The sequence below is a fragment of the Saccopteryx bilineata genome, chromosome 12 (genome assembly GCF_036850765.1).
Source record: "Saccopteryx bilineata isolate mSacBil1 chromosome 12, mSacBil1_pri_phased_curated, whole genome shotgun sequence".
NCBI lineage: Eukaryota > Metazoa > Chordata > Mammalia > Chiroptera > Emballonuridae > Saccopteryx > Saccopteryx bilineata.
Genome location: NC_089501.1, coordinates 30,611,413 through 30,636,143, shown reverse-complemented (window position 1 = coordinate 30,636,143; position 24,731 = coordinate 30,611,413). Strand labels below are relative to the sequence as shown.

The window sequence follows — 24,731 nt, the reverse complement described above, 5'->3', positions numbered from 1 at the left end:
CCCTTTAGCATTGAACTAACACAGTCTTCAATCTGTCAGAGTACAAAAAGAAGGATATGAGAAATTAGACTTAATTCTAGATTTATCTCTTTCTGTTAATCAATTTCACTATCAATTTTCTCAGTTAAATTATTTATAGCTAATTAAACAAAAAAACCTATGATTTTATGAAATATAACATTGTGAGATAGAGACTCCTTGTGCCACTAGATGGCATAGGCAAAGCAGCATTTGGGAATTATATATTTGTAGTTCAGGGGTGGAACCTTTTTGTCTGAGAGAGCCATGAACGCCACGTATTTTAAAATGTAATTCCGTGAGAGCCATACAACGACCCGTGTACGTTATGCATTATCCAATAAAAATTTGGTGTTGTCCCGGAGGACAGCTGTGATTGGCGCCAGCCACCTGCAACCATGAACATGAGTGGTAGGAAATGAATGGATTGTAATACATAAGAATGTTTTATATTTTTAATGTTATTATTTTTTTAATTAAAGATTTGTCGGCGAGCCAGATGCAGCCATCAAAAGAACCACATCTGCCCTGGCCGGTTGGCTCAGCGGTAGAGCGTCGGCCTAGCGTGCGGAGGACCCGGGTTCGATTCCCGGCCAGGGCACACAGGAGAAGCGCCCATTTGCTTCTCCACCCCTCCGCCGCGCTTTCCTCTCTGTCTCTCTCTTCCCCTCCCGCAGCCAAGGCTCCATTGGAGCAAAGATGGCCCGGGCGCTGGGGATGGCTCTGTGGCCTCTGCCCCAGGCGCTAGAGTGGCTCTGGTCGCAACATGGCGACGCCCAGGATGGGCAGAGCATCGCCCCCTGGTGGGCAGAGCGTCGCCCCTGGTGGGCGTGCCGGGTGGATCCCGGTCGGGCGCATGCGGGAGTCTGTCTGACTGTCTCTCCCTGTTTCCAGCTTCAGAAAAATGAAAAAAAAAAAAAAAAAAAAGAACCACATCTGGTTCGCGAGCCATAGGTTCCCGATCCCTGTTGTAGTTGGTCAATCATAGAATCATAACTTAAAATTCTTTTGCTAATTACTATCTTTAAACTCTTAGATTTTCATATTGAGTAAAATGGATGAGTATAACAAAGATATAACATATAAAATGAAACTGCTCCCATTTTAAATATCTGATGAGAAATGAAAATGTTATACATTAGTAACACTCACTTGTTCTTTCTTATCAGTCTCTAGAATTCTCCCAGCAGTTTTCATAGACAAGGGTAGTGGGGTGCTTGAGGTTTAACAGCACAGCTGGAAAACAGGAACTTTTGACCTCTTTAAGATGTTTTAGATTTTTTAATCATTTTCTAAATTTTTACTTACATGTATTTTCTCTGCCAGTTAGATGAGAAGCATTATTATCAAATATGAAAAATAGGGCATTTCTTTTAACTTACGAGAAATATAAACTGTGGATTTTTTCCCTTCCGTACAACATTCTTCTAAGTCAATGGATGTGTCACGACTCTTCACTGGGAAGAGTCATGACCACCTGGTTCAGTGTTTTGCTTTTTAAAAGCAAGACTTTACAAGATTTCAGATTTTTACAAGATTTCAGATTTAGTGAGGGAAAGAACTCCATATCTAGAACATTATAGGTATTCAGTATATGTTAACTGAATGATTAGGTTAATGAAAGAGTTAATTTTTAATGACTTTAGCCCATTAAACAATATTGAATGCCACTCAGTTATAAAAAGCTTAATGTATGTCTTTTTTCTCTGAATTGGGATTGGATTGTCAGAATCATAAATGCCTTTTTAAATTTTTTTTTTTTTTTTTTTTTACAGAGACAGTGAGTGAGTCAGAGAGAGGGATAGACAGGGGCAGACAGACAGGAATGGAGACAGATGAGAAGCATCAATCATTAGTTTTTCATTCCACATTGTAACACCTTAGTTGTTCATTAATTGCTTTCTCATATGTGCCTTGACCACGGGCCTTCAACAGACCGAGTAACCCCTTGCTGGAGCCAGCAACCTTGGGTTCAAGCTGGTGAGCCTTGCTCAAACCAGATGAGCCTGTGCTTAAGCTGGCAACCCTGGGGCTTCAAACCTGGGTCCTCTGCATCCTAGTCTGATGCTCTATCCACTGCACCACCACCTGGTCAGGCAACTTTTTTTACTCTTACATCTTAAGTGCCATTTAATCCTATTATGGGTTTATTTCCACTGAGAGATAAATGAAATATAAAAGGTTTCAGAAGTTTTAGAAAGTAACATTCAAATAAGCCCAAACTATTATATCATATGAAGAGTAAATGCATAGTTGTCTGTGTGAATAATTATAAGAATAAGGGGAAATAAATGATAAAAAAATAAGTACAAGTAATAATTTTTGAAAACCCAATTCTGAACTTTTCAAGTATAATGTAAGCCTTTCAGAATCTTATAGGACTGTATGCTTCATGAGGATAGGGACCCCGTTAACGTTCATCATTGTATTCTTCATAGAATAGTCATTTAAATATTTGTTGATCAGAGTTCTTTGAGTTAATATTTTTGTGTGGCCTAGTGGGAGAAGTCATCAGAATGTGAAAGCTTTGTAGGTACAGATTGCTCAAGGACCAAGCTATATTTGCACCAGATACTTTCATAAGATTTTGGGGGGAAATTTATAGTAGGGATAATATTTGGGCTGTTGTTTTGATTAGGTCTCAAGAAAGCACAGAGAAATACAATGAGACATTTGGATTCAAAATTTCAGCATCAGATTTTTGCATAGTGTGATTACCAATGACAGCTTATTAAAAAATAAGATAATTTATTGTTTAGAAGAAATTCAAATAGCAAACTTTCTTTTTTCACTAGTATTAGAGATAGTAAATACCTCTCTAGAAAATGCATGTGAATAAAAATGGTTATAACATTGTATGAGAACAAATACTCTGTGGTTAACCTCTTAAATCTAAACTATTAGCTTCCTAGTATTATTTAAGTAATTCAAGAAGAAAGATTAAACCTCTAGATTCATGTAGAAATATTTGCAATTTTGGAAAGATGGTATAGAAACAAAACAGACTAGTCATTTTATAATAATAATTAAGGTTACAAAATTATATCATAAAGCACCTGAATAAACATTCAACCAACTTATTCTTTTTTTCATATCGGTCAATAATTATGGCCTTGAACCCAGAATGGTCATTTTTAGATCTCATCTTAAAGACTTTTTGAAGTTTTAAAACATTAACTTTTATTTCATAATATGCAGAATTTTATACTAAGTACAAACTTACCCGGAATGCTTTTTTAATTACTTTCATCACTTCCCTCTACCTGTATACAGTTTAGTGAGTTAATTTTCAGTTTACCTAAGATTTACTTAAAAGGGACTATTATCATGAAAGTGAGAGAAAAACAAACTCTTCACGGTACTGAATTGTAAATAAAATTCTCAAGTCAGACCCATGCTGTGTGAAGTCCTGACTATCCTGAGCAGCCCCTGTGAGGGCTGACTGGGTTGGTGGGTGAGCTGAGCGTCAGGTTTTCACCTGTCTGTCAAACAGTCGTTCTGCCTCTACGGTTTTCCATGTTGGAGTCAGCATAAACCTTTGCAAAGCTTTTGCAACTAAAAAGAGAAAGATGAGAAGCCAAAGATTGTGATTTCTCCCAGGTCTGATTCGAGCCAAAGCCTATGTGTAGTTATTCTGGTTGAGTCCTTTATTGTGATTCATAGTTGTTGTTGTTTTTTTTATGACGAAATGCAGAATTGTCATGTTTTGGTTTTAGAACTAGCTCTGGGCATTCATGTACAATAAATGTTTGCAAATTATAGTCTAAGTTTGATTTCATTTAAGTTAGCCTGTTGGAATCCTTTAAAAGAATGGGAGCATTTTTTACATTAGTAAAACTTTCTCTGTAGTTCAAGATCAAGCTGTTCTGTTTAAGTATTGTTAAAAAATTAGCACCAAGGCCTGACATGTGGTGGCGCAGTGGATAAAGCATCGATGACGATGACGTGGAATGCACAGGTCACTGGTTCAAAACACCTAGCTTGCCTGGTCAAGGCACATATGGGAGTTGATGTTTCCTGCTCCTCCCCTCTTCCCTCTCTCTCCCTTTCTCTCTCTCTCCCCCTCTAAAACGAATTTAAAAAAATTAACACCAAAATAGTCCAGTGGAGATTTGCAAAGCAAAATAAAATGGGAATGAATTTGAAGTTGTTTTTTTTTTTTTTCACAGAGACAGAGAGAGAATCAGAGAGAGGGATAGACAGGGATAGACAGACAGGGACAAAAAGATGAGAAGCATCAATCATTAGTTTTTTGTTGCGCATTGCGACACCTTAGTTGTTCATTGATTGCTTTCTCATATATGCCTTGACCGCGAGCCTTCAGCAGACCGAGTAACCCCTTGCTTGAGCCAGTGATCTTGGGTCCAAGCTGGTGAGCTTTTTGTTCAAACCAGATGAGCCCGTGCTCAAGCTGGCGACCTTGGGGTCTCGAACCTGGGTCCAAAGCTCTATCCACTGCACCACCGCCGGGTCAGGCGAATTTGAAGTTTTTAACAAAGTCACAAATTCTGTCGCTTTCCTGAGGTATTGGATTTAGCGTCAATGTCAAACATATACAGATGCTCTGAGAGGGAGAAAATGAATCTGTTTTTGGAACAGTGGGCAAGAAGAAAGTAGATTTACTGTTCTCACACATTTTTACTATGCTGCTATCGTAAGTGATTTTTATAAACTAGTTTTCCGTCAGCTGTAATTAAATTGTATATAATTGGCTTTATTTTTAATAACTTGCAATTTAACCTGTTCTTTATCCTAATTCTATTTATCTGTAGTCAATGAAGGCAGTGTAAGGCATATCGCAGCCTGGTGGGTTAGATCACATCCTTTGTAGCTGTGCACAGGTGACACTGCTGTTGTTTCCATGGGAATAGTCAAAGAGCTGATGAAGAACAGAGACAGGTGTTTACTGCTGGAGGCATCTACGTTGTCGAGAAGAGAATAAATTAAGCTTGGTGGTCTTGTTTCTACTTGATGAGCCCCTCACTAGATTGTAAGCTTTTGGGAGTAGTAGATAATTTTCTCGTTTCTGTCTCACCTTTTCTTCTCAATATCCATGCCTGGTATATATTGTAAGTTTTAGTAAATCAAGTGTTTTTTGAGTTATGAATTAAAGCTCCTTTGCCAAAAGTATTAAAAATATTTAGACATGTACAGATAGCTCTCTTAAAGATAGTGTTTGAGCAAAAGATTGTAAACCTCTTTCTTGTTAGAAGAAAAGCTTTTTATTTTTTTAAATACTAATTTATCTCCTGGAACACATTTGGTGTCAATTTTTTAAAAATGTCTTTCATGCCATCTGTTTGATAGGATTATATGGCTAAGGCTATGGGCTTAGACTTGAATTTCAGTTACTTTACAGGGTATTTTTTTCTTATCATAGTGTTTGTAGACTGTTTTTCTGCAGAGATCTTCAAAGTCTGTATTTGTGTGGTTTGGGTCTAGCTACTTATCATTTCTACCTTAACAGACTAACCACTTAGCAGAGGTCATTTTTGGTGTGCAAGTGTAAGGAATATGAAGAGAACTTCTCTGCCTGTCTGACATTATAGGACATCAATCAAGTTTATTTAAACTCTCTTTTCCTATCTCTGCTATCTTTAGAGTAACTGCTGAAGAAAATGGTCATAGTTTCCACACGCCTCAAAAAGGACATCCTAGTGAAGATACCAGCGTTGCTTCTTCTGATGTTCTTGAGACTGTTTCCAAATCAGCTCTTCCATCCCACACCATTCAATCAGAAGAGCAGAGCTCAACACAGACACCAGTGAAAAAGTCCAGCAAGCTGAAGCAACAAATAGATGTCAGAGCAGAGCTGGAGAAGCGGCAAGGGGGGAAGCAGCTCCTCAACTTGGTGGTCATTGGTAATGTCTTTGCTCCTCGGGACTGCTGGGCAGCTCGACTTCGGCCTGACAGCTTCCTAGTTGCAGTATGGAAACTCTTGTTCCACTCTGAGTTTCTCTCTGTGTGTAGTGGACATAAAGCAGCGAGGCATTGCATCACAATGCTTTCTGGTCACGCTGAGTGAAATAATGCCGAGTTACCAAGGTCATTAGATTTCATTGTGACATTTTCATTTGGTGAACATTTTAAAAATGGCATGTCTTGTTGACAATTTTAATTTGCAAAAATCAGGGAAATTCCCCTCCTCTCTCAAAAAGACATGCTCTTCCCCTCCATTTGATGTTTTGAATATCATTTAATAAAAATTGGTGTTTATTACTCTAAACACTGATGTGAACTGTTGAATTATATAATACAGTACCTCAATGTGAACAACGGCTGGAAAATGCACCTCGTATTAATCCTGAATCAATTTTCCTTAGGTCATGTTGATGCTGGGAAAAGTACTCTGATGGGCCATATGCTTTATCTTCTGGGTAATGTAAACAAAAGAACTATGCATAAGTATGAACAGGAGTCTAAAAAGGCTGGCAAAGCTTCGTTTGCATATGCATGGGTCTTGGATGAGACTGGAGAAGAAAGGGAAAGGTAGTCGCTATATTTCAAAATTTTCAGTCTGCAATGATATATAGTCTTTTTAATTAAATAGTATATGTAAAATATGTTGAATATGTATGAAGCATACCATGAAATATTTTAGACTCTTTAAAAAAGTTTTCAATTCTTTGGGAAATATTTCCGTTGTAGTTTTCATTATTACATACATAATGAATCTGCATATGGTTTGTACTCTTCCAAATTCTTAAAAGAATATTTTTAAAAAATTTAAATCAGTAGAAACACTTAGCTAATTATTCAGTGGAAGAAGTTTCTATTGTTATTTCTCTAAGACTATGTCAGATTGCCTTGATTTTGAATTAAAATTAAGCAAGACTTAATTTTATATCAGCTTATAAAGGAAAGGCAATTTTTTGTGGTAAACTGTCCTCTGTCTGGAATCAGAATGACTAGTAAATGCAAATGATCAGACTTAATTCATTTTTATACTTTTTGTACTGTTTTTGTGAAACAAAAGTCAACAAGTGATTATACTCTATCTCCTATCAGATAGGTTAATTCAGTCAGTGACTTCTTTTATACTCAGTGTTCAGTGCTAATGTCGTGGAGATTTTGGCAGGAGATTGCTGCTCATACTCGGGGCCGAATGGGGATGTATATCACGGGGCAGCAGTAGCTCTTTTGTGAGGAAAGAAAGATAACACCTTAATAATCAGCTGTGGACAAGTCATTACTCTAACGACTCCGAAGTCCTTTGAAAGTCCTAAAACAACAGAGGGGTTATTTTCTGTTCCCTGATGTCTTCATTCTGTAATTTGATTAGAGAATATATTTGGCTTTTCATCCTTTCTAAAATGTGTATTTTTTCTTGGAGTCTTGGATAGTCTATATTGTAATATAGAAAGTAAATCTCAATAAAAGGGGTCACAATATTCCTTAGTTCTTCTGTTAAATAGGAATTTATATTATAGTGTTTTCTTATAGGTCGTTTTTATATATAGCATCACAACCTGTTTTCCAATCTAGTAAGAAAAGTTAGTGGGACAGTTGCAAATTTTTAGAAAACTTATATTGAAAAACAGTAGAATTTTGTATGATGTCTTATTAGAAGACTAAATTATTTTCATCAGTTTACCATGCAGATATTAAAGTATATGGATTTTTTTCTGTGTCATCTATTAAGTGGGTAAACAGAATGAGAACACTATAATTTAGGTTAGAATGACTTGTTTGAATTTACTTAATGTGTGAGTTGAGCTGGCAAGTGAGGTAATGATCTCATTCCTAGAATAATGAATACTTTTAGTGCTTTTTGTTATAATACATCTGCTGGTTGTCTGTCATATTTTTACTGCTGCTAGTTCAGCATGTTGCAATTTTTAGAATATTCCTTCATTCTATAGATAGGGGAAGCTTCCAGATACATATTGGGAGTTTTATCTCACTACTATATGTTCCTTAATAACATTTCAAAAATATAACATGTTGCTTAATCCCAGCATGTTAAATATTTGTAATTTGTCTGTTTTGCTTATATATTTAACATAAATTAGTAAAATTAATGACATTTTCATATTCTTTGGCTTACAGATCCAGACCAGAGCTGGGTCAAAGGTGTATATTGTGGTCAAAGAATTCTAGGAAGGAGCTTGTAACTAGTCTTGGTTCATCATTAATCTCAAAGTAGTTATTTAGCGATTATTAAAGAGAATGAAGCATCATTTTCAGGAACTCTAATGGTCCATAGTTTCAGATTAAACTGGAATGCCTTGAGTAAGGAGACCCACAGTTATTTTACTGCTAGTGTGAGCATGACGTTATCATTATAATTGTTGCTATACTAGGTAGTGAAAGGGCATGCTCATTTACTACTCTGCGTTACCCTGGGCAAACCAGATGAACCTAGTTCATTGCCCACCTGATTTTCCTTCTAAATTCCTGAAGTCCAGAGTGACTTAGTACCTTTGTAGACTCTCCCTGAGTTTTCATATACTCTGAATCTACATTTTTGTGGCTATGAAGAAGCAGTGCGTTTGGTCTCTAAGAAGGATGAATTGGATATTCATCTTTCTCAACTTTTAAAAAATTGGGCATCTCCTTTCATATCTAGTTTTCTAAATGTATAACAACCTGACCAGTCTTGCAAATGAAAGTTTATTTCTATACAATTAATGAAGTGTAAACATGAAGATGAGGAAAACTACCTTCTGATAATGGTCATTCTTCATTTAAATGTTTCTCATGTGCAGTATTTACTGTGCCCTTTTTTGGAAATGTCCCCATATGTTTTGTTTGCAATCTACAGTGCTTATATATATATATATAAAATGGAAATGAGAAATATGTATCATTTTGATTAAGTTCTTGCTGTTGCAGCAGAAATTCCAGCCTATATTGGTAGCTTAATTTCTCAAAGTAATAGACTATATAATAAAATTCCCATTAATACTTAAGAATTTAGACTGTCATTTAACTTATGAAATAATTTAATCCCTAACACTGATTATATAGTACACTCTAACCATTTTATGTTTTCTTTAAGGGGAGTAACAATGGATGTTGGTATGACAAAGTTTGAGACCGCAACAAAAGTTATTACGTTAATGGATGCTCCGGGCCATAGGGATTTCATTCCAAATATGATTACGGGAGCAGCCCAGGTAGATATTTCCTTAGCTATGCTGCACTGATTGTACATAAAATTTCCTGATGCTGAGGCTATAATTCTAGGGTTATTTCAAAATAGTTAAAATTCTTAATTCTTGAACATTTTTGAAAAATATTACAAAGAAAACAGTGTGTAAAAGCTATGAATTTCTTTATAGTAAAAATAATGGTAAAATGCTTGAGGAGGTATATGTAGCCTTATAATTTCTTTGTTAAGTTGGAGTGACTATTTCAACATCTGCCTTTTTACTATGTTTATATTCAAGTCCTGTGTATTTATTAATAATTAATTTTGCAGAAATAATGAACCTTGGGAATTTTTCCCCTGTGGTTTATTTCCTTTTCTTTGTAGGGTTAAAAAACAATTACTGTACAGTTTGTAAACTTATATGATTCTTTTTTTTCTCTTTTTTTAACTTATATGATTCTTAATAAGAATACTAAAAAAAACCCAAAGTAATTAAAATAATGAAACTAACACTCCATATATAGGACATTGATTTCTTTTATCATAGAGGATTATTGGAAAATAGAGTTCACAAGTTTGCCTGTGTCACTTGGCAAAAGTATGGACTTCAGCAATTGACCATTTTTTGAGTTCTTTCACCCGTTAAAAGAGAATGTTGTAATGAGCATTTGTCAACCTAAAAAGGATATTATATGAATAAATTAAATATATATTTGAAGAAATGAAAAAGTATTTGATTCAATTTTAGGAAGTTTATATATAATTTATAATATTAATTTGTCTTATGAACTGTATGAGATAATGGAGATTGAAAAACAACTAATCACTATTGATTCAGTACATAATATTGGCAAACACTATATAGTTTTTGTATACTTTATATAGTTTTTGTATGCATTTAATCTATGAAGTACAAATTATCCCTATTTTAAATTAGTATATTTTCAATGCATTTACCAAAGGATACATATTTTTCTCTTTCTTATATGCATGTATCTGTGTACATATGTATTTTTCCTTTGTTTAATTAATACTTATTGAACAGCTGCCATGTTTCAAGCACTATGGTAGGAAATGTGGGATATGATGAACTACTAAGCACATTTTAATAGTTTAATGGGAGAAGTAAACACTAGAATAAGTATTTACAGTCAAATGTTTTTGAATTCTAGAGCCAGAGTGATCATAAAGAGAATTGACTCCAAATTCATTATGGAATTAGGGTAGGAAAGGATTTTAGAGATTATCTAATTGAATGCTATTAAGTGACAAATGAGGAAACTGTAGCAGGTGTGGGGGACACAAAGAAGCATGCAGGACATGCTGCCTCTGCCTCTTAAGGAAATCACAGTGTAGGAAGGTACGAGCTGTAAGGACAAAAGGCCAGCACAAATGTCCCGCAAGAAGAATCTGTGCAGTATGCAGGACAAGGAGAGGGCGCTCTATACTGCTTAAAAAGGCTTTCTTGAAAGTGTGTTAAGATTTGAGCTCTGAAAGATAAGCTCTTACACAAAAAGAATAGAGAAATTGACCAGTAATTTTTTGGCGATGGTAATAAGAAAGGGTTGCCTGACTTGTGGTGGCGCAGTGGATCAAGCGTCGACCTGGAACACTGAGGTCGCCGGTTCTAAACCCTGGGCTTGCCTGGTCAAGGCACATATGGGAGTTGATGCTTCCTGCCCCCCCCCCTTTTCACTCTCTCTTGTCTCTCTTCTGTAAAATGAATAAATAAATAAGAGAACTTCACTCTAAAAAAAGGAAAAAGAGGGTAAAGAAGAATAGTATGGCCTTAGGTATCTTTATAGTAGGTCAGTGAATTTCAATTTTAGCCTCAGTAAGTAAATATAATTTTTTTTTTTTAGTAAATATAATTTGACAGTTGTCAGCACAACCTAATGAAAGAGATTTACCATTTGGATTTGAATTTGGAGCTTAGAGTTGGGTGTTTTATATAATCTACCTCCACCCACCCACCCCCAGTATTTCTGTGAAGTGGGTAAATGAATACCCAGAATAGTTGTACCTAGACATCACACAGTTTGCTTGTCATGTGATATCTGCTGGTGGCACAGTGAAAGAGCCAGTTTTCACATTGATTGTTCGTTTGGGCTGTTAACAAAGAACCCGTGAGCAAAAGAACTGGGTCTCATTAAAGAAACCAGAATTCACCATTTTAAGTTACGAAGGAATGAAAATGAATGTTGCACTTACATGTAGAATTAAAGCAGAAGGAATTATGGGGTGAGAATAAAAGGTAAAAGAAATAATAGTGTAAATTGCCCCACCAAAGTATGTGGATGAGACTCTAAACTACAAAGTTTTTCTATTCAGTGCAAAGTATTTGATTTCTATTCAGTGCAAAATCTTTATTACCTGACCTGTGGTGGCACAGTGGATAAAGCCTTGACCTGGGACACTGAGGTTGCTGGTTCGAAACCCTGGGCTTGCCCGGTCAAGGCACTTTTGGGAGTTGATGTTTCTTGCTCCTCCCTATTCTCTCTCTCTCTCTCTTTTCTCTCTAAATTTGAATAAATAAAATCTTAAAAAATAAAACAAAAAACATTTTTGTTTACTTTATGGCCTTTTTCTTTCCCATGATAATGAGGATTATATATGATAATGTATGTGAATTTCTTTAAAAACTGGACAGCACAGACATAAGTTTTCTTTCCTTTGTTGAGAAAACAACAAAGAGAAAAGTTATTGTGGACCTGTTCTGACCAAAAGGCCAGACAACTTGATGGGGATGGAATGGAAAAGGACCTTTGAGACAGGGCTATATCATGTAACATTCTGAGATAGCTAAAGGGGAATGCCAAATGTAGTCACTGTCCTGGATGACAGAAAAGCAGGTTTCTGTGAGAACAGGTATGCAGAAAAGGCAAACGCCGTAACAGGGAAAAATGCGTGTTTCTTTAACAATGTCCTGACAGTACATTGACAGAAGTAAATGACGAGAAAGAAAATGAAGGCACCTCCATGGTTGCACACACTGTTTACTGCAAATTTTCAAAGGCTGCATCCCTGTGATGTGAGTGGAATCATGTGAAGAAGCGTCACAAGGGAGAGGGGAGCCTGTGGAACCAGTCAGTAGGGCTCCTGAGGGGATGAGCTCTGGCTGAGGTTCGCTCTTTCCTTCTTTCGTGTAAATTGTGTATGAGGAGAGAAACGTCTTGCATCTCATTCTCAAAATGGTCCATAAAGGTCAGGAAACGTGTTATTCCAGGTTCTTTCTCAGTGGCTGTTGAGGGTCAGATGCTATTTTTTGATAACTTATTCATTCACAGTTTTCATTAATATAAGCAATACAGTGCTAAATATCTTTGTAGAGCCATAATTATTTCTCTAGGGTGGGGTCCCTGAGGTGGAACTGATGAGAAACAAAAGTGTGTGTGTGTGTGTGTGTGTGTGTGTATATATATATTAAACTTCTTGAGAAGATACCTTCCAGAAGGTTGTGTACTTCAAGTCCCACAGGCGTGGTGTGAATGCCCTCCTCACTGCACCCTTACTTTCAGTGAACAGTTTTTTCCAAAAAAAATCTTTGCGAATGTAATTTGTAAATGTGGGAAAAGGGAGGATATGTTGTATTTTTAATGTTCTTTTCTTTGGTTTCCGATGAATTTTAATCTCTTCATGATTATTGGCCATTTATGTTTCTTTAGCAAATATTTGTGTCCTTGAAGTAGTTTTTTATAGCTATGTCGTTTAGTCCTTTTTGCGGAATAGTCTTATTTGATTGTAACTTACACCTTATATACTATGTTACCAGTATTTGTGCCTGTTTACTTATGTTTCAACTTTATGTTTTCCCTCCTTTACCTAAATATTTTAATTATGCAATCAAATATGGGGAATTTTAAAATCCTTTGTCATTTTTTCTCTGCTGCACAATAGTACTTTTTTTAATTAAAAAATTTTAATCCATCTGTATAATTCTTTTTGATTTGCTTTGGTGTTTGATGTCAGGTTCAATTATGCCTTTCAAATCAGACCAACACAAATAATTAAATAATCTGGTCTTTGAATTAGAATGCTGTGATATGATTTCTAGTTTTGACTGTCTTCCTCCTCCTTAGGCGGATGTGGCTGTGTTAGTTGTAGACGCCAGCCGGGGAGAGTTTGAAGCTGGGTTTGAGACGGGCGGACAGACACGAGAACACGGCCTCTTGGTTCGTTCTCTTGGAGTAACGCAGCTTGCAGTTGCGGTCAATAAAATGGACCAGGTAATTAAAGGCTTTATGAGAATTCATCTTAGATGCTAGTTAAGATGTTATTCTGCCATATTGATGACCTCAGATGGGACTAGTGTATTTTATTAGTCCAATTGCTATGTTTTAAAAATGAATTCATGATTCTGATATTAAATAAATGAGAGATGACTAATTTTTAAGCAAAAAGATGTCTTATTTTCAAAATTAATTAAAATATCTTAAAATTGTTTTTAGTTATAAAATAATATCCATTTATTTTAGTTAAAAACCTGGAATAACCTATATTCCTAACATTTTCCCCCTAAAAAAACTTGATACTGTACTATTCATTTTGTATATCCAAACAATTTCTTTTTTTTTAAATAATCTTTTATTTATATATTGGGTTAAGATCTGTTTTATTATCTGCTTTTTTTTTAAAAAAAATGACAATTATATATGTTTTCAAGTAAAAAATAACTTTTGTATAAGGAGGTTGTTTTTATAGCTTCAGTCTATTTTAAAGATATAATTTATTCAGACAATCCCCTACTTACGAATGTTTCCAGTTTTGTGTGTATTTGCATGTATGTAGAATAAGTTTATTCTATGGAAATTTCTGGGCTTTTGCACCTATTCATTTTATTTTTTTTATTTCCGAAGCTGGAAACAGGGAGGCAGTTAGACAGACTCCTGCATGCGCCTGACCGAGATCCACCTGGCATGCCCACCAGGGGGCGATGCTTTGCCCCTCTGGGACGTCACTCTGTTGCATCCAGAGCCATTCTAGCGCCTGAGGCAGAGGCCACAGAGCCATCCCCAGTGCCCGGGCCATCTTTGCTCCAATGGAGCCTCGCTTCAGGAGGGGAAGAGAGAGATAGAGAGGAGGGAGAGGGGGAGGGGTGGAGAGACAGATGGGCACCTCTCCTGTGTGCCCTGGCCAGGAATCGAACCCGGGACTCTTGCATGCCAGGCCAACGCTTTTACCGCTGAGCCAACCGGCCAGGGCCTGCACCTATTCATTTTTAAGAGTTGTTCTATTGTACAAGATGAAAATGTCTTTGAGAAAAGTTCTGGTTTTTTTCCCTCTTGATGCGTATGGTATGGTCATTTTCCCAAACTGTTATCAACACTCCTGCTATTAAAGGATTATTTTCCAGTCTAATAGTATATAAAACATGATTTAAATTTTTTTTTTTTTTTTTTTTACAGAAACAGAGAGAGAGTCAGAGAGAGGGATAGATAGGGACAGACAGGAACACAGAGAGATGAGAAGCATCAATAATCAGTTTTTCATTGTGACACCTTAGTTCATTGATTGCTCTCTCATATGTGCCTTGACCGCAGGCCTTCAGCAGACCAAGTAACCCCTTGCTCGAGCCAGCGACCTTGGGTCCAAGCTGGTGAGTTTTGCTCAAACCAGATGAGCCCACGCTCAAGCTGGCGACCTCGGGGTCTCGAACCTGGGTCCTCTGCATCCCAGTTTGATGCCCTATCCACTGCACCACCACCTGGTCAGGCGATATTTCTTTTTTTTAATTTATATTTCAATAGTTCCAATAATATGTAAATATACTTTGTATATTTATTGACTATTTGTGTTATTTCTTTTGGAATTATTTATGAATTTGCTTATTTTTGCAACATTTTTCTTATTTTGTAAGCATTATTTATTAAAGATGTTAATCTTTTATCTTGTCTTAAATATTTTTACCAATTTATTATTTTACTTTTCATTCTGTTTGTGCTTTATTTTTGACATATATTCAAATTTATAAATATTTCCTTTTGACTTTCTTTATGCTTAGGTATTTTCTTACCCTAGAATCAGATACATATTCACCTACCTTGTTTTACATATAAACCTTTGTTCCCCCAGTATTTTAGTATGGAAATTTTCAAATATAAAGAAAAGTTGAAAGAATTTTAAAAGTAAATACCTGCCCTGGCCGGTTGGCTCAGTGGTAGAGCGTCGGCCTGGCATGCAGAAGTCCCGGGTTCAATTCCCGGCCAGGGCACACAGGAGAGGTGCCCATCTGCTTCTCTACCCCTCTCCCTCTCCTTCCTCTCTGTCTCTCTCTTCCCCTCCCGCAGCCAGGGCTCCATTGGAGCAAAGTTGGCCCGGGCGCTGGGGATGGCTCCATGGCCTCTGCCTCAGGCGCTAGAGGGGCTCTGGTCGCAACAGAGCGATGCTCCAGATGGGCAGAGCATCGCCCCCTGGTGGGCAGAGCGTCGCCCCCTGGTGGGCAGAGCGTCGCCCCCTGGTGGGCGTACCGGGTGGATCCCGGTCGGGTGCATGCGGGAGTCTGTCTTACTGCCTCCCCGTTTCCAGCTTCAGGAAAAAAGAAAAAAGGAAAAAAAAAAAGAAAAAAGTAAATACCTATATTATACCCACTACTTAAGATTCTACTACTTGCTTGGTCACATTTTTGTCTATGTACCACTATATCCATCCGGAATCCATTTTATTTTGATAAGAATTTCCAAGTAACAGGATTGTTATACTTACCCTTAAATACTACAGCATGCATAATGTTACTAGAGTTCATGTGACAATTTTTAGTCTACTTGACTTTATTTCAGCAGGTAGTCCGAAACACAGTTTAATAAATTATCATTTTTTCTCCCCAAATGTGGTATCAGTTTGAGCATGTACAAAAATTTCTATCTGTGTTGGAGTTTGTTTCTAGATTTTCTGCTGTAGAAGTTACTTTTAGATCGTATTAATACTAAGATCTTATATTCTGAATTTTAGTTTTAAAAAACTTTATTTTAGTAGATTTTATATTTATATTTTATAGTCTTGATTATTTATATTTTATTGCATGTATTTAAATTTTATATAAAGCATGGTTGGCAGCATAGTTTTAAAATTAAGTTGAATCTTTATCAGGTTAATTGGCAACAAGAAAGATTTCAAGAGATTACTGGAAAACTTGGGCACTTTCTTAAGCAAGCAGGTTTTAAGGTAAGATAATTTTAAATTTATTTAGTTATTTTCCTTAAGTCTCATTTTATTGTTGTGAGAAAAAAACTGATACTTTGTGTTTTTTGTCTTTTTAAGTATCTTTAATTCTTACTGTTCTTATTTCTCCCAGTATTGTGTGTATTTATCTTAGTTCTTTGGATTACTTCATCTTAAATTGCATGTTTTATAAATTGACTAGTATTTAATATAACTGAAAGACTTCTTTCCACCTATTAATTTAGATATAGAGATTTAGGGACATCACAGAGAAAAATGGCAACTATTAGAGAGGAATTTCTCCAACAAAAATAAAAATATTTACCTATGTTACTGGAGAAAAAATGCTTGCATGTTTTGTAACCTATTTGTAAATTTCTCACAAAATCAAGTGTTGAAACTGTTGGATGAGATAACTTCAAGATTATAGTTCTATGATTTCTATTACATTTTAAAAAGAAAATTGATGTTGCTTTTGCCAGCGTGGTTCAATTATGGTAAAGTGAACCTTTAACTTTTGAAAAACAACGTTGTATTAAGTTTCATATATTCTTTCTTTTTTAATAGGAAAGTGATGTCGCTTTTATCCCTACAAGTGGTCTCAGTGGTGAAAATCTAATCACAAGGTCTCAGTCGAGTGAACTTACAAAATGGTATAAAGGACTATGTTTATTAGAACAAATTGGTAAGAATACTGCCTTACTACTTTTGATGCATTATAAACTTGATATTAATTGTTTAGAGTTCTTTATAGTAGACAGTGATATGTGTGCAAAAGCATAGGATTTGTAGTCAGAGAAGCTTACCAGTTTTGAAACCACATGCAATATTTAAACTAACACTCAGTTTTCCTTATTGAATTAATGAGGCTCATCTCTGCCCTACCTACCTCCCAGACTGTTGTTGACATTAAATGACTTAGCATGTGTGAATACACTTTATACACTACAAAGTATTATATGAATGACAGGCAATTTGCTATTAATTTTTATATTTGTAAAAAATATTATTTTCTATGACACAAGGGGCTTTAATGGGCTACTTAGATATGAGTCAAAAATTGCTTTTAAATTAAACCCTGCTTTTTTGCCCTTTTTTCCCCAGATTCCTTCAAGCCTCCTCAAAGATCTATCGATAAGCCTTTTAGATTATGTGTATCTGATGTTTTCAAAGGTAAGTGCTACCTCTAAACTACTTTTCAGTATGACCCCTGCCTTTCTGTTCTCTCCTGACCTCTTTTGTTGGACAAAATTATTATATTGTCTTTCAGATTCTCCCTTCTTTATGCCAGTGTGAGGATCCTTGCCAAATTAATCTTAAAGAGCCTACTTCTAGTTACTTAACTCCCCAGCCCAGAAAAATCTTCAGTTCACTCACCATTTCCCATCTCCTCCTTATCTTCCAGGTATGAAAAACCTTATCCTTCATCTTTTAGCCTCGTAGTCTTTTTCTCCTACTAGATCCCCTTAGTTTCTGTGTTCTTCAACCAAACTGGACCGTTCACGATTTCTTAACCACACAGGAGGGCCTTTGTTGCCACTCTGTCTACCCATGTTTTGCTCTCTTGCTCTTTAGTCATTTCCTCCCCATCTGTAGGAGCCTGGGTCCAATCAGGAGATAGATACCACACATAGGTAAACTGGGAAGTTTAATATAAAGAATTGTTACTGTGATAAAAGAGTGACTTTAAGAATAAGGAATCTATGTGGAACCCTGGGGCTGAGGACGAGTACCCAGACACAGGAGGGGTGCAGCCTTTGCAGAGGAGGTATTGTATTAAGTACCCAAGGAAGCATCTCACTTAATGAGTACAAACAAGACTCTAGACAGAAAACTATGAGATGGGAATGGAATAAAAGATGTCAGTAAGTAGAAAGATAGTTATATCTTTATATATTATATGTAATATTTATATATTATAAATATTATATGTGATATTTATACAGTGTGTCCGTAAAGTCATGGCGCACTTTTGACCGGTCACAGGAAAGCAGCAAAAGACGATAGAAATGTAAAATCTGCACCAAATAAAAGGAAAATTCTCCCAGTTTCATACCTATTCAGTGCAGTTCCATGTGGGCTTACGCACAGATTTTTTAGGGCTCCTTAGGTAGCTATCCCGTATAGCCTCTACAGACTCGTCACTGACTGATGGCCTACCAGAATGGGGTTTCTCCACCAAACTGCCAGTTTCCTTTAACTGCTTATCCCACCGAGTAATGTTATTCCTATGTGGTGGTGCTTTGTTATAAATGCACTGATATTCACGTTGTGCTTTGGTCACGGATTCAAATTTAGCAAGCCACAGAACACACTGAACTTTCCTCTATGCCATCCACATCTCGACTGGCTGGCATGGCCGTGGGCTGCTCCGCTGTATACACGGTATTATGTCATCATCTGCACATGCGCACATGCTGCCACATCATCCTACAGAAACTGGGAGGGTTTTCCTTTTATTTGGCGAAGATTTCACATTTCTATTGTTTTTTGTTGCTTTCCTGTGACCAGTCTAAAGTGCACCATGACTTTCCGGACACATTGTATATTAGAATAATCAGTTCAATACAGATGTCAGTTGTCCTCCTGATCTCTGTTATTCCCAGAGCAGGCAGTAAAGAGTGGATTTAGAACTGAGAAGCAATAAATTGATAACTGGAGAGTGCACAACACGTACTGTAAGGTGTTCCTCCGTGTTCTCTGCATCCTCTGTCATTGCGTTTTTCATGCAGTACTATAATTGTTTTAGTGCTAAGTGAATAATTTATTTCACTTAGATCATGAACTCCCTTGAGGGTCAGTACTGGCTTTTATCTGTATCACCTAACTCAGTGCCTGGCACCGAATACATGCTTAATAAATGTTTAATAATGAGGGAATGAAGGTGCCTCACAAAAATCATTTAAAAAAACTGAAATCTCTCATTGTTATTAGCTTCTAGTATTCTAGGAACGGGGAAATACGGTAATGCTTTCCAAATTACTGTTACCAATTTAAAATACAAGTGGTGCTTCGTTTCCTTTTTGATTAACAGTGTGTGCTGACTTGATGCTTTCGTCTCCCATCTGTCTTTAGGGGACCTCCTGGCTTCTGCCCACACTGTTCCCCTCAGGGTTCCCAGTGAGGTTAAGTGACCTTTTGTTTGCCAAAGGCAGTAACCTTTTTCAGTTCTGTCTTCCATCTTACTGGAATTTGGCACGACTTCTGAGACCAGTAGTCACATCTGCCTTGAAACTTTTCTGTGACCCACTTTCTCCTGCTCTCCTGTCTTTGACCTCTCTGCATCTTTTCTGTGGGCTCCTCTTTCTGTCTCTTAACTCGCATTCTATTGCTTCAGTCCTCTTGCTCCACATGCTCCTCTTGTATGGACATTCGTGACTTTAGCTGCCTCCTGTGCCTTGACGCTTCCCCAGTCTGTCCCTCCAACCCAAGCCTGTTCATGTTCTCCAGATACTGGACATCCCACGGGGAGTGTGCTCCCCGGGCTCATCCTCATGGAATTTGGTGTGGTTGGGGTCCCCTGAGATGCATCTTCTCCACCTGTATGTCCTGTAGACACTTCAAATTCAACAAGGCTAAAATGGGTCTTATTTTTTAATTTTCTATCTCACAGTTAATGCACTGTCATCTCAAATTTCTCCCTTTTTCCCGTTATCAGCCTAATTGTGTTATACCACCTTCCTAAATTCTAGTTTATTTCCTTTCTTCAGTTCAGTGTGTGCATTTCGATCAAACTCCCTTCCTCTCTGATACGAAAATGCCAGCATGTCCCTTCTTGATTCACAGTTCTGAACTGGCTCCCGTTACTTAACTGAGGACGAACTTCAAGCCCTAAGTGTGATTTATGAGGCCACTTTATCATTTGTCCCTGTCTACTTCTGTTACCTAATGTCTTGCCTTCTTGCATTATTTCATGTGGTCCCATATCAATTCCATTTAACTGACCCATATGTCTTAGCACATCCCACATGTGATTACCTCTGTGCCTTTGCACAGGCAGTCTCCTGGGCCAATAGGGTTTTCCTTCTTCTCCTACCTGTACATACAAGCTACCTGGTAATCTGTTCCTTCTGAGTGCAGGCTAAAGAATAATTGTTCCTCCTCAACATAAACTCTTCTGTGCACCTTTTTTCTGTTTGTAGTGTACATTATAAATAGCATTTGTCTCTGGCTTGTTTTGTCTTTCTCTTCACCAGTGTAAATCCTTATGGGCAAGTGGTTATGTTTTCATCTTTTTATCCCCCAAGTGCCTGTTACTTAGTATACTCAATAAATCTTTGAAAAAGAGAATTCCTACTTTTTTTAATGTGAATATTTTTAATTGTAAGAAAATCAAGAGTAGAATGTGTGTTATGGCACATTTGCTAGATAGGTTAAATATTCTGAGGTGGTCATTAATTTTCATTGAATTACAGTTGTATATAATTAATTACCAGGGAACCAAATAAGGCTAATAGCATTAATCATCAGATAACATTGCCTTATTAATCATGATAAGATTTGGGCATGTTTTGCAGATCAAGGATCTGGATTCTGTGTAACTGGTAGAATTGAAGCTGGGTTTATCCAGACCGGTGACCGACTACTAGCAATGCCTCCTAATGAAACTTGTACTGCAAAAGGTATTCTTCTGCAAGCTTCTTTTGCTAAACAACCCTTAAGTTGAGACAGCAGATTTTACACGTAGTATAGTTATTAATTCCAGAATAAATAACCTCTTACTGAAATTGTAACTGACTGTCAAAATGATACTAACTGTTGAAGATAAAAATGTGAAAACATTAAACGTTTTTTTTCTGTTGTGACTATGTGTGTATATATGTACCTATAGTGTTCTAACTGTGGTAGCATTTCTTTTTTTTTTTTTTGACGCTGATTTGAAAAGTCTGGTTAGGCTTGAACCCAGATGTACTATAGACACCTGACAGATACATTAAAATAGTATTCAGTAGCAGAAATTAAATTCAACCCCACTAAATAGTGCACAGCAGACTGCTACAGTCTGTTGCTTTGAAATGTGTATTTCAGAATTACTATACGTTAACAGCTTTGATCATGTTTGTAGCCAAAAAAATTTTTTTACATAAAGACCAAAGAAAATAAGATGTAAATGCAGAGAATCCTAATGTTGAAAAGAGAAATTGTGAGCTCAAGTACACCAATTATTGCTTTTGCACATAACCTAATATATGACCTTTCATGATGGTTGATAACTATTTTCATTTTCTAATCATTTGATGTTACATGTATACATGTTATTCTTTTCTGAATTCTGCTCAAAAGTTTATGATTTTATACTTGCCTTAAGATTAAATCTTTCAACTAAGCCTCTGAGTTCTACATAAAACTGAAGCTCTGTTTTATAGTATAGTAGTAGTATTTGTAACAATTTTTAGCTAAAGTATAATTGGGAATGTTAAAAATTTTAAAAATTTCAGTACTTCTTCTGTTACTCTTATTTATAATTTATATCCAAAGTTGCACCTTACTAATTTATAAATTTGAATATGCACTTTTAAAAATGAATTTGCTTACTTAAGAAGCTAATTTCTTAAAGATTTTAAGAAATTAATATCTGTTTGGGTAACAGAGTTTAACCTGAATTTAAAGATCTATAGGGGGATGAAAGCCAAAATTATTTCCATTTTACCTTTTTCTTTCTGTTTGTTCAGAGATCAAGAAAATTATGTTTAGATCAAAAGTAATATACACTTTTTTACAAAGAATCATTTTACATCAATGTATTGTTTGCAAGTTCAGATCTCTGTTTTTGTTTTTAAAGTGATCAAGAACTACAATACTTTTGAAATACTAATTTTACGTTAACAAACTTTTTTGAGAATAGGAAGTTCTTTTTTTAAAATAATTAGTAGACATCAATTAAAACCATGGTTTTAAAGTTATCCACAGAGCTTACACACTGACTCCCTTGTGACCACTTCTGACAGAAAGGCCCACACTCTTTCCCTTTCTCCTTTCGGTCACTTCCAGGGAAACTCTACCCATTTACTTCAACCCAGTGGTTGCTCAAGGGAAGCGAATCAGAGCACCTGGAGAGCAGCGCCCGCTCCTTGAGAGCTAGCTGTGTTTCTAACCCAGCCTAGACGCTCTCGGTTCTCAATTTCTAACCCTACTGCTTTGCTTCATTCACTTGGGTCTTGAATGCACATTTCTATCTGAACACTTTAGGTGCTACCATGGCTCACTAACCAGTGGTATCCTAAAAGAGAGAAGTGACTAAATCTGCAACCAAAAATGGAAATTCTTAATTACGTTTTTACTTTATTAACATCAGGTTCATGGAGTGCTGAAAAAGAACTTTTTTGTTTGTAATGTCTGTCCAGTGAAGAAGGTCCTTATGAAGATTTTTTTTTGGGGGGGGATTGGGTTATATATTATCTTTTAGATTTTTTTATATTGTTCATTGAACTTCTGATATGAATGCTGTTCAAACTTAAATTAAGGCAATCTCTGTTGTATGTTAAGCAGCTAGCTCCCTCAATCCCACATTTCATAACAAAATCAGATATGATCATTTAAAATCTACATTTAAAAATTAAATTTAATTAGGTGAAACATTTTTTTTTTTTGTATTTTTCTGAAGCTGGAAACGGGGAGAGACAGTCAGACAGACTCCCGTATGCGCCCGACCGGGATCCACCGGGCATGCCCACCAGGGGCGATGCTCTGCCCCTCCGGGGCGTCGCTCTGCCGCGACCAGAGCCAGTCTAGCGCCTGGGGCAGAGGCCAAGGAGCCATCCCCAGCGCCCGGGCCATCTTTGCTCCAATGGAGCCTTGGCTGCGGGAGGGGAAGAGAGAGACAGAAAGGAAGGAGGGGAGGGGGTAGAGAAGCAAATGGGCGCTTCTCCTATGTGCCCTGGCCGGGAATTGAACCCGGGTCCCCCGCATGCCAGGCCGACGCTCTACCGTTGAGCCAACTGGCCAGGGCCTAATTAGGTGAAAATTTAACAAACATTCCTTAATGTCATAATTGTTAACAATTTTTGAGTCAAGAATCTCTTTGATACCTTGTTGAAAGTTATGGTCCGTCTTGTCAGGATAATTCAGATGTGCACATAAATTTTGAATAAAACTGGAGGTTGTTTCAGAGCCCTTAAAGTTCTCCTTTAATTTTCAAAGAGTCTTAAAGAAACTTGCTTAAGTGTATGCTACATTGGAAAAATAAGTATTTCCAGAAATATGAGGGTAAATTATAATTTACTGAAAACATGGCATTCATGAATTATTCAGTTGGTGGCCTGTGTGCTGTCTTCACAAGTTTCAAGTTCTGTGGAAAGGAATGTATTCCGTAAACTTACCCTGTAGAATCATAAAATACGAGATTCCTTATAAGGCTTTGAATAAGGTAGCTGAGTATTGCCCTTGTAATTGTTCTCCAGGATTTTCCCTAGAAATGGATGTAGCAGCACCTGGGATCATTTTTAAATTAAAACTTTTTTATACTATTAATCTCTTCCTTTCCATATAACCAGTTCCCATTGTGCCTCTCTCTCTCTGGGGAGCAGTGCTTTTGAGACAGGAATAAGTGAAAGGGTCTTCTGAGCACTGATGACCGGGTGGTACTCGGAGGACGTGGGATCGTTTATACACAGGGGCCAGTTCACTGTCCCTCAGACCATTGGAGGGCCACCACATACAGTGCTCCTCTCACTGACCACTTCCGGAAGTGCGGCAGAGGCCAGATAAATAGCCTCAGGGGGCTGCATGCAGCCCACAGGCCCGGCCGTAGTTTGGGGATGCCTGGTGTAGGTAGTTGTTTGATAAAACTAGAGACTCAACGCCTTCCCCAGTCCCCTATTTTATGTTCTTAAAAATAATTTGAACTATATTGTTATGCCTGCATCCATTAATAAAGAGAAATATTTGAATGGGGCATATTTAATGAATATACTCAGTTGTATAAATAAGTTTAAAATTCATGATTCAAAAAGCAGAAATCAGCTTTTTATGGACAAATAGAAGTCACTCTGTGTTTAGGGTGGTTTTCCAGAAGAGTCAAGTCTAGAGGAAGTGCGTTTTCCTCAGCGTTCACAGTTACCTTCTCACTCTCAATCCACTCATATTGAAAATGATGAGTAGTGACTGATGAGGCACAAATCAGCCAAACTCTCTTGGTTGTTATGGTTTGATATTGAGATGTTTTCCTGTATTCTTCGGTTCTTACTCATTTCCAGGAATCAGTCTGCACGATGAACCTGTCGACTGGGCAGCAGCAGGCGATCATGTTAGTCTTACATTGGTTGGGATGGATATCATCAAAATCAAGTGAGTGAAAAAATGAGTTCTACAACCATTGTTTTGGATATAGGACCTCAGAAGACATAAATTTTGCAGTTGACCAGTTCAAATGAAAGAATGAGTATTAATTCTGAATCTCATTTGGTCAAAAACAGGCACCATAGAAGTATAAGAATGATAAGCAAAACCTACTTAGAATTGA

The 24,731-nt window shown here is 36.9% G+C and overlaps 1 protein-coding gene across 2 annotated transcripts in view; it reads left to right on the top strand.

Annotated features, from left to right (window-relative positions):
• The window catches only part of HBS1L (HBS1 like translational GTPase), a 94,465-nt gene that overhangs the window by 56,755 nt on the left and 12,979 nt on the right, over nt 1-24,731 (top strand). For both annotated transcript variants that reach the window (XM_066247781.1, XM_066247782.1), the window contains 9 exons: nt 5,620-5,879; nt 6,342-6,507; nt 9,020-9,137; nt 13,192-13,338; nt 16,199-16,273; nt 16,838-16,955; nt 17,375-17,443; nt 20,788-20,892; nt 24,466-24,556. In XM_066247781.1, the coding sequence (XP_066103878.1) occupies nt 5,620-5,879; nt 6,342-6,507; nt 9,020-9,137; nt 13,192-13,338; nt 16,199-16,273; nt 16,838-16,955; nt 17,375-17,443; nt 20,788-20,892; nt 24,466-24,556 (1,149 nt within the window). The remainder of the gene's footprint in view (nt 1-5,619; nt 5,880-6,341; nt 6,508-9,019; nt 9,138-13,191; nt 13,339-16,198; nt 16,274-16,837; nt 16,956-17,374; nt 17,444-20,787; nt 20,893-24,465; nt 24,557-24,731) is intronic.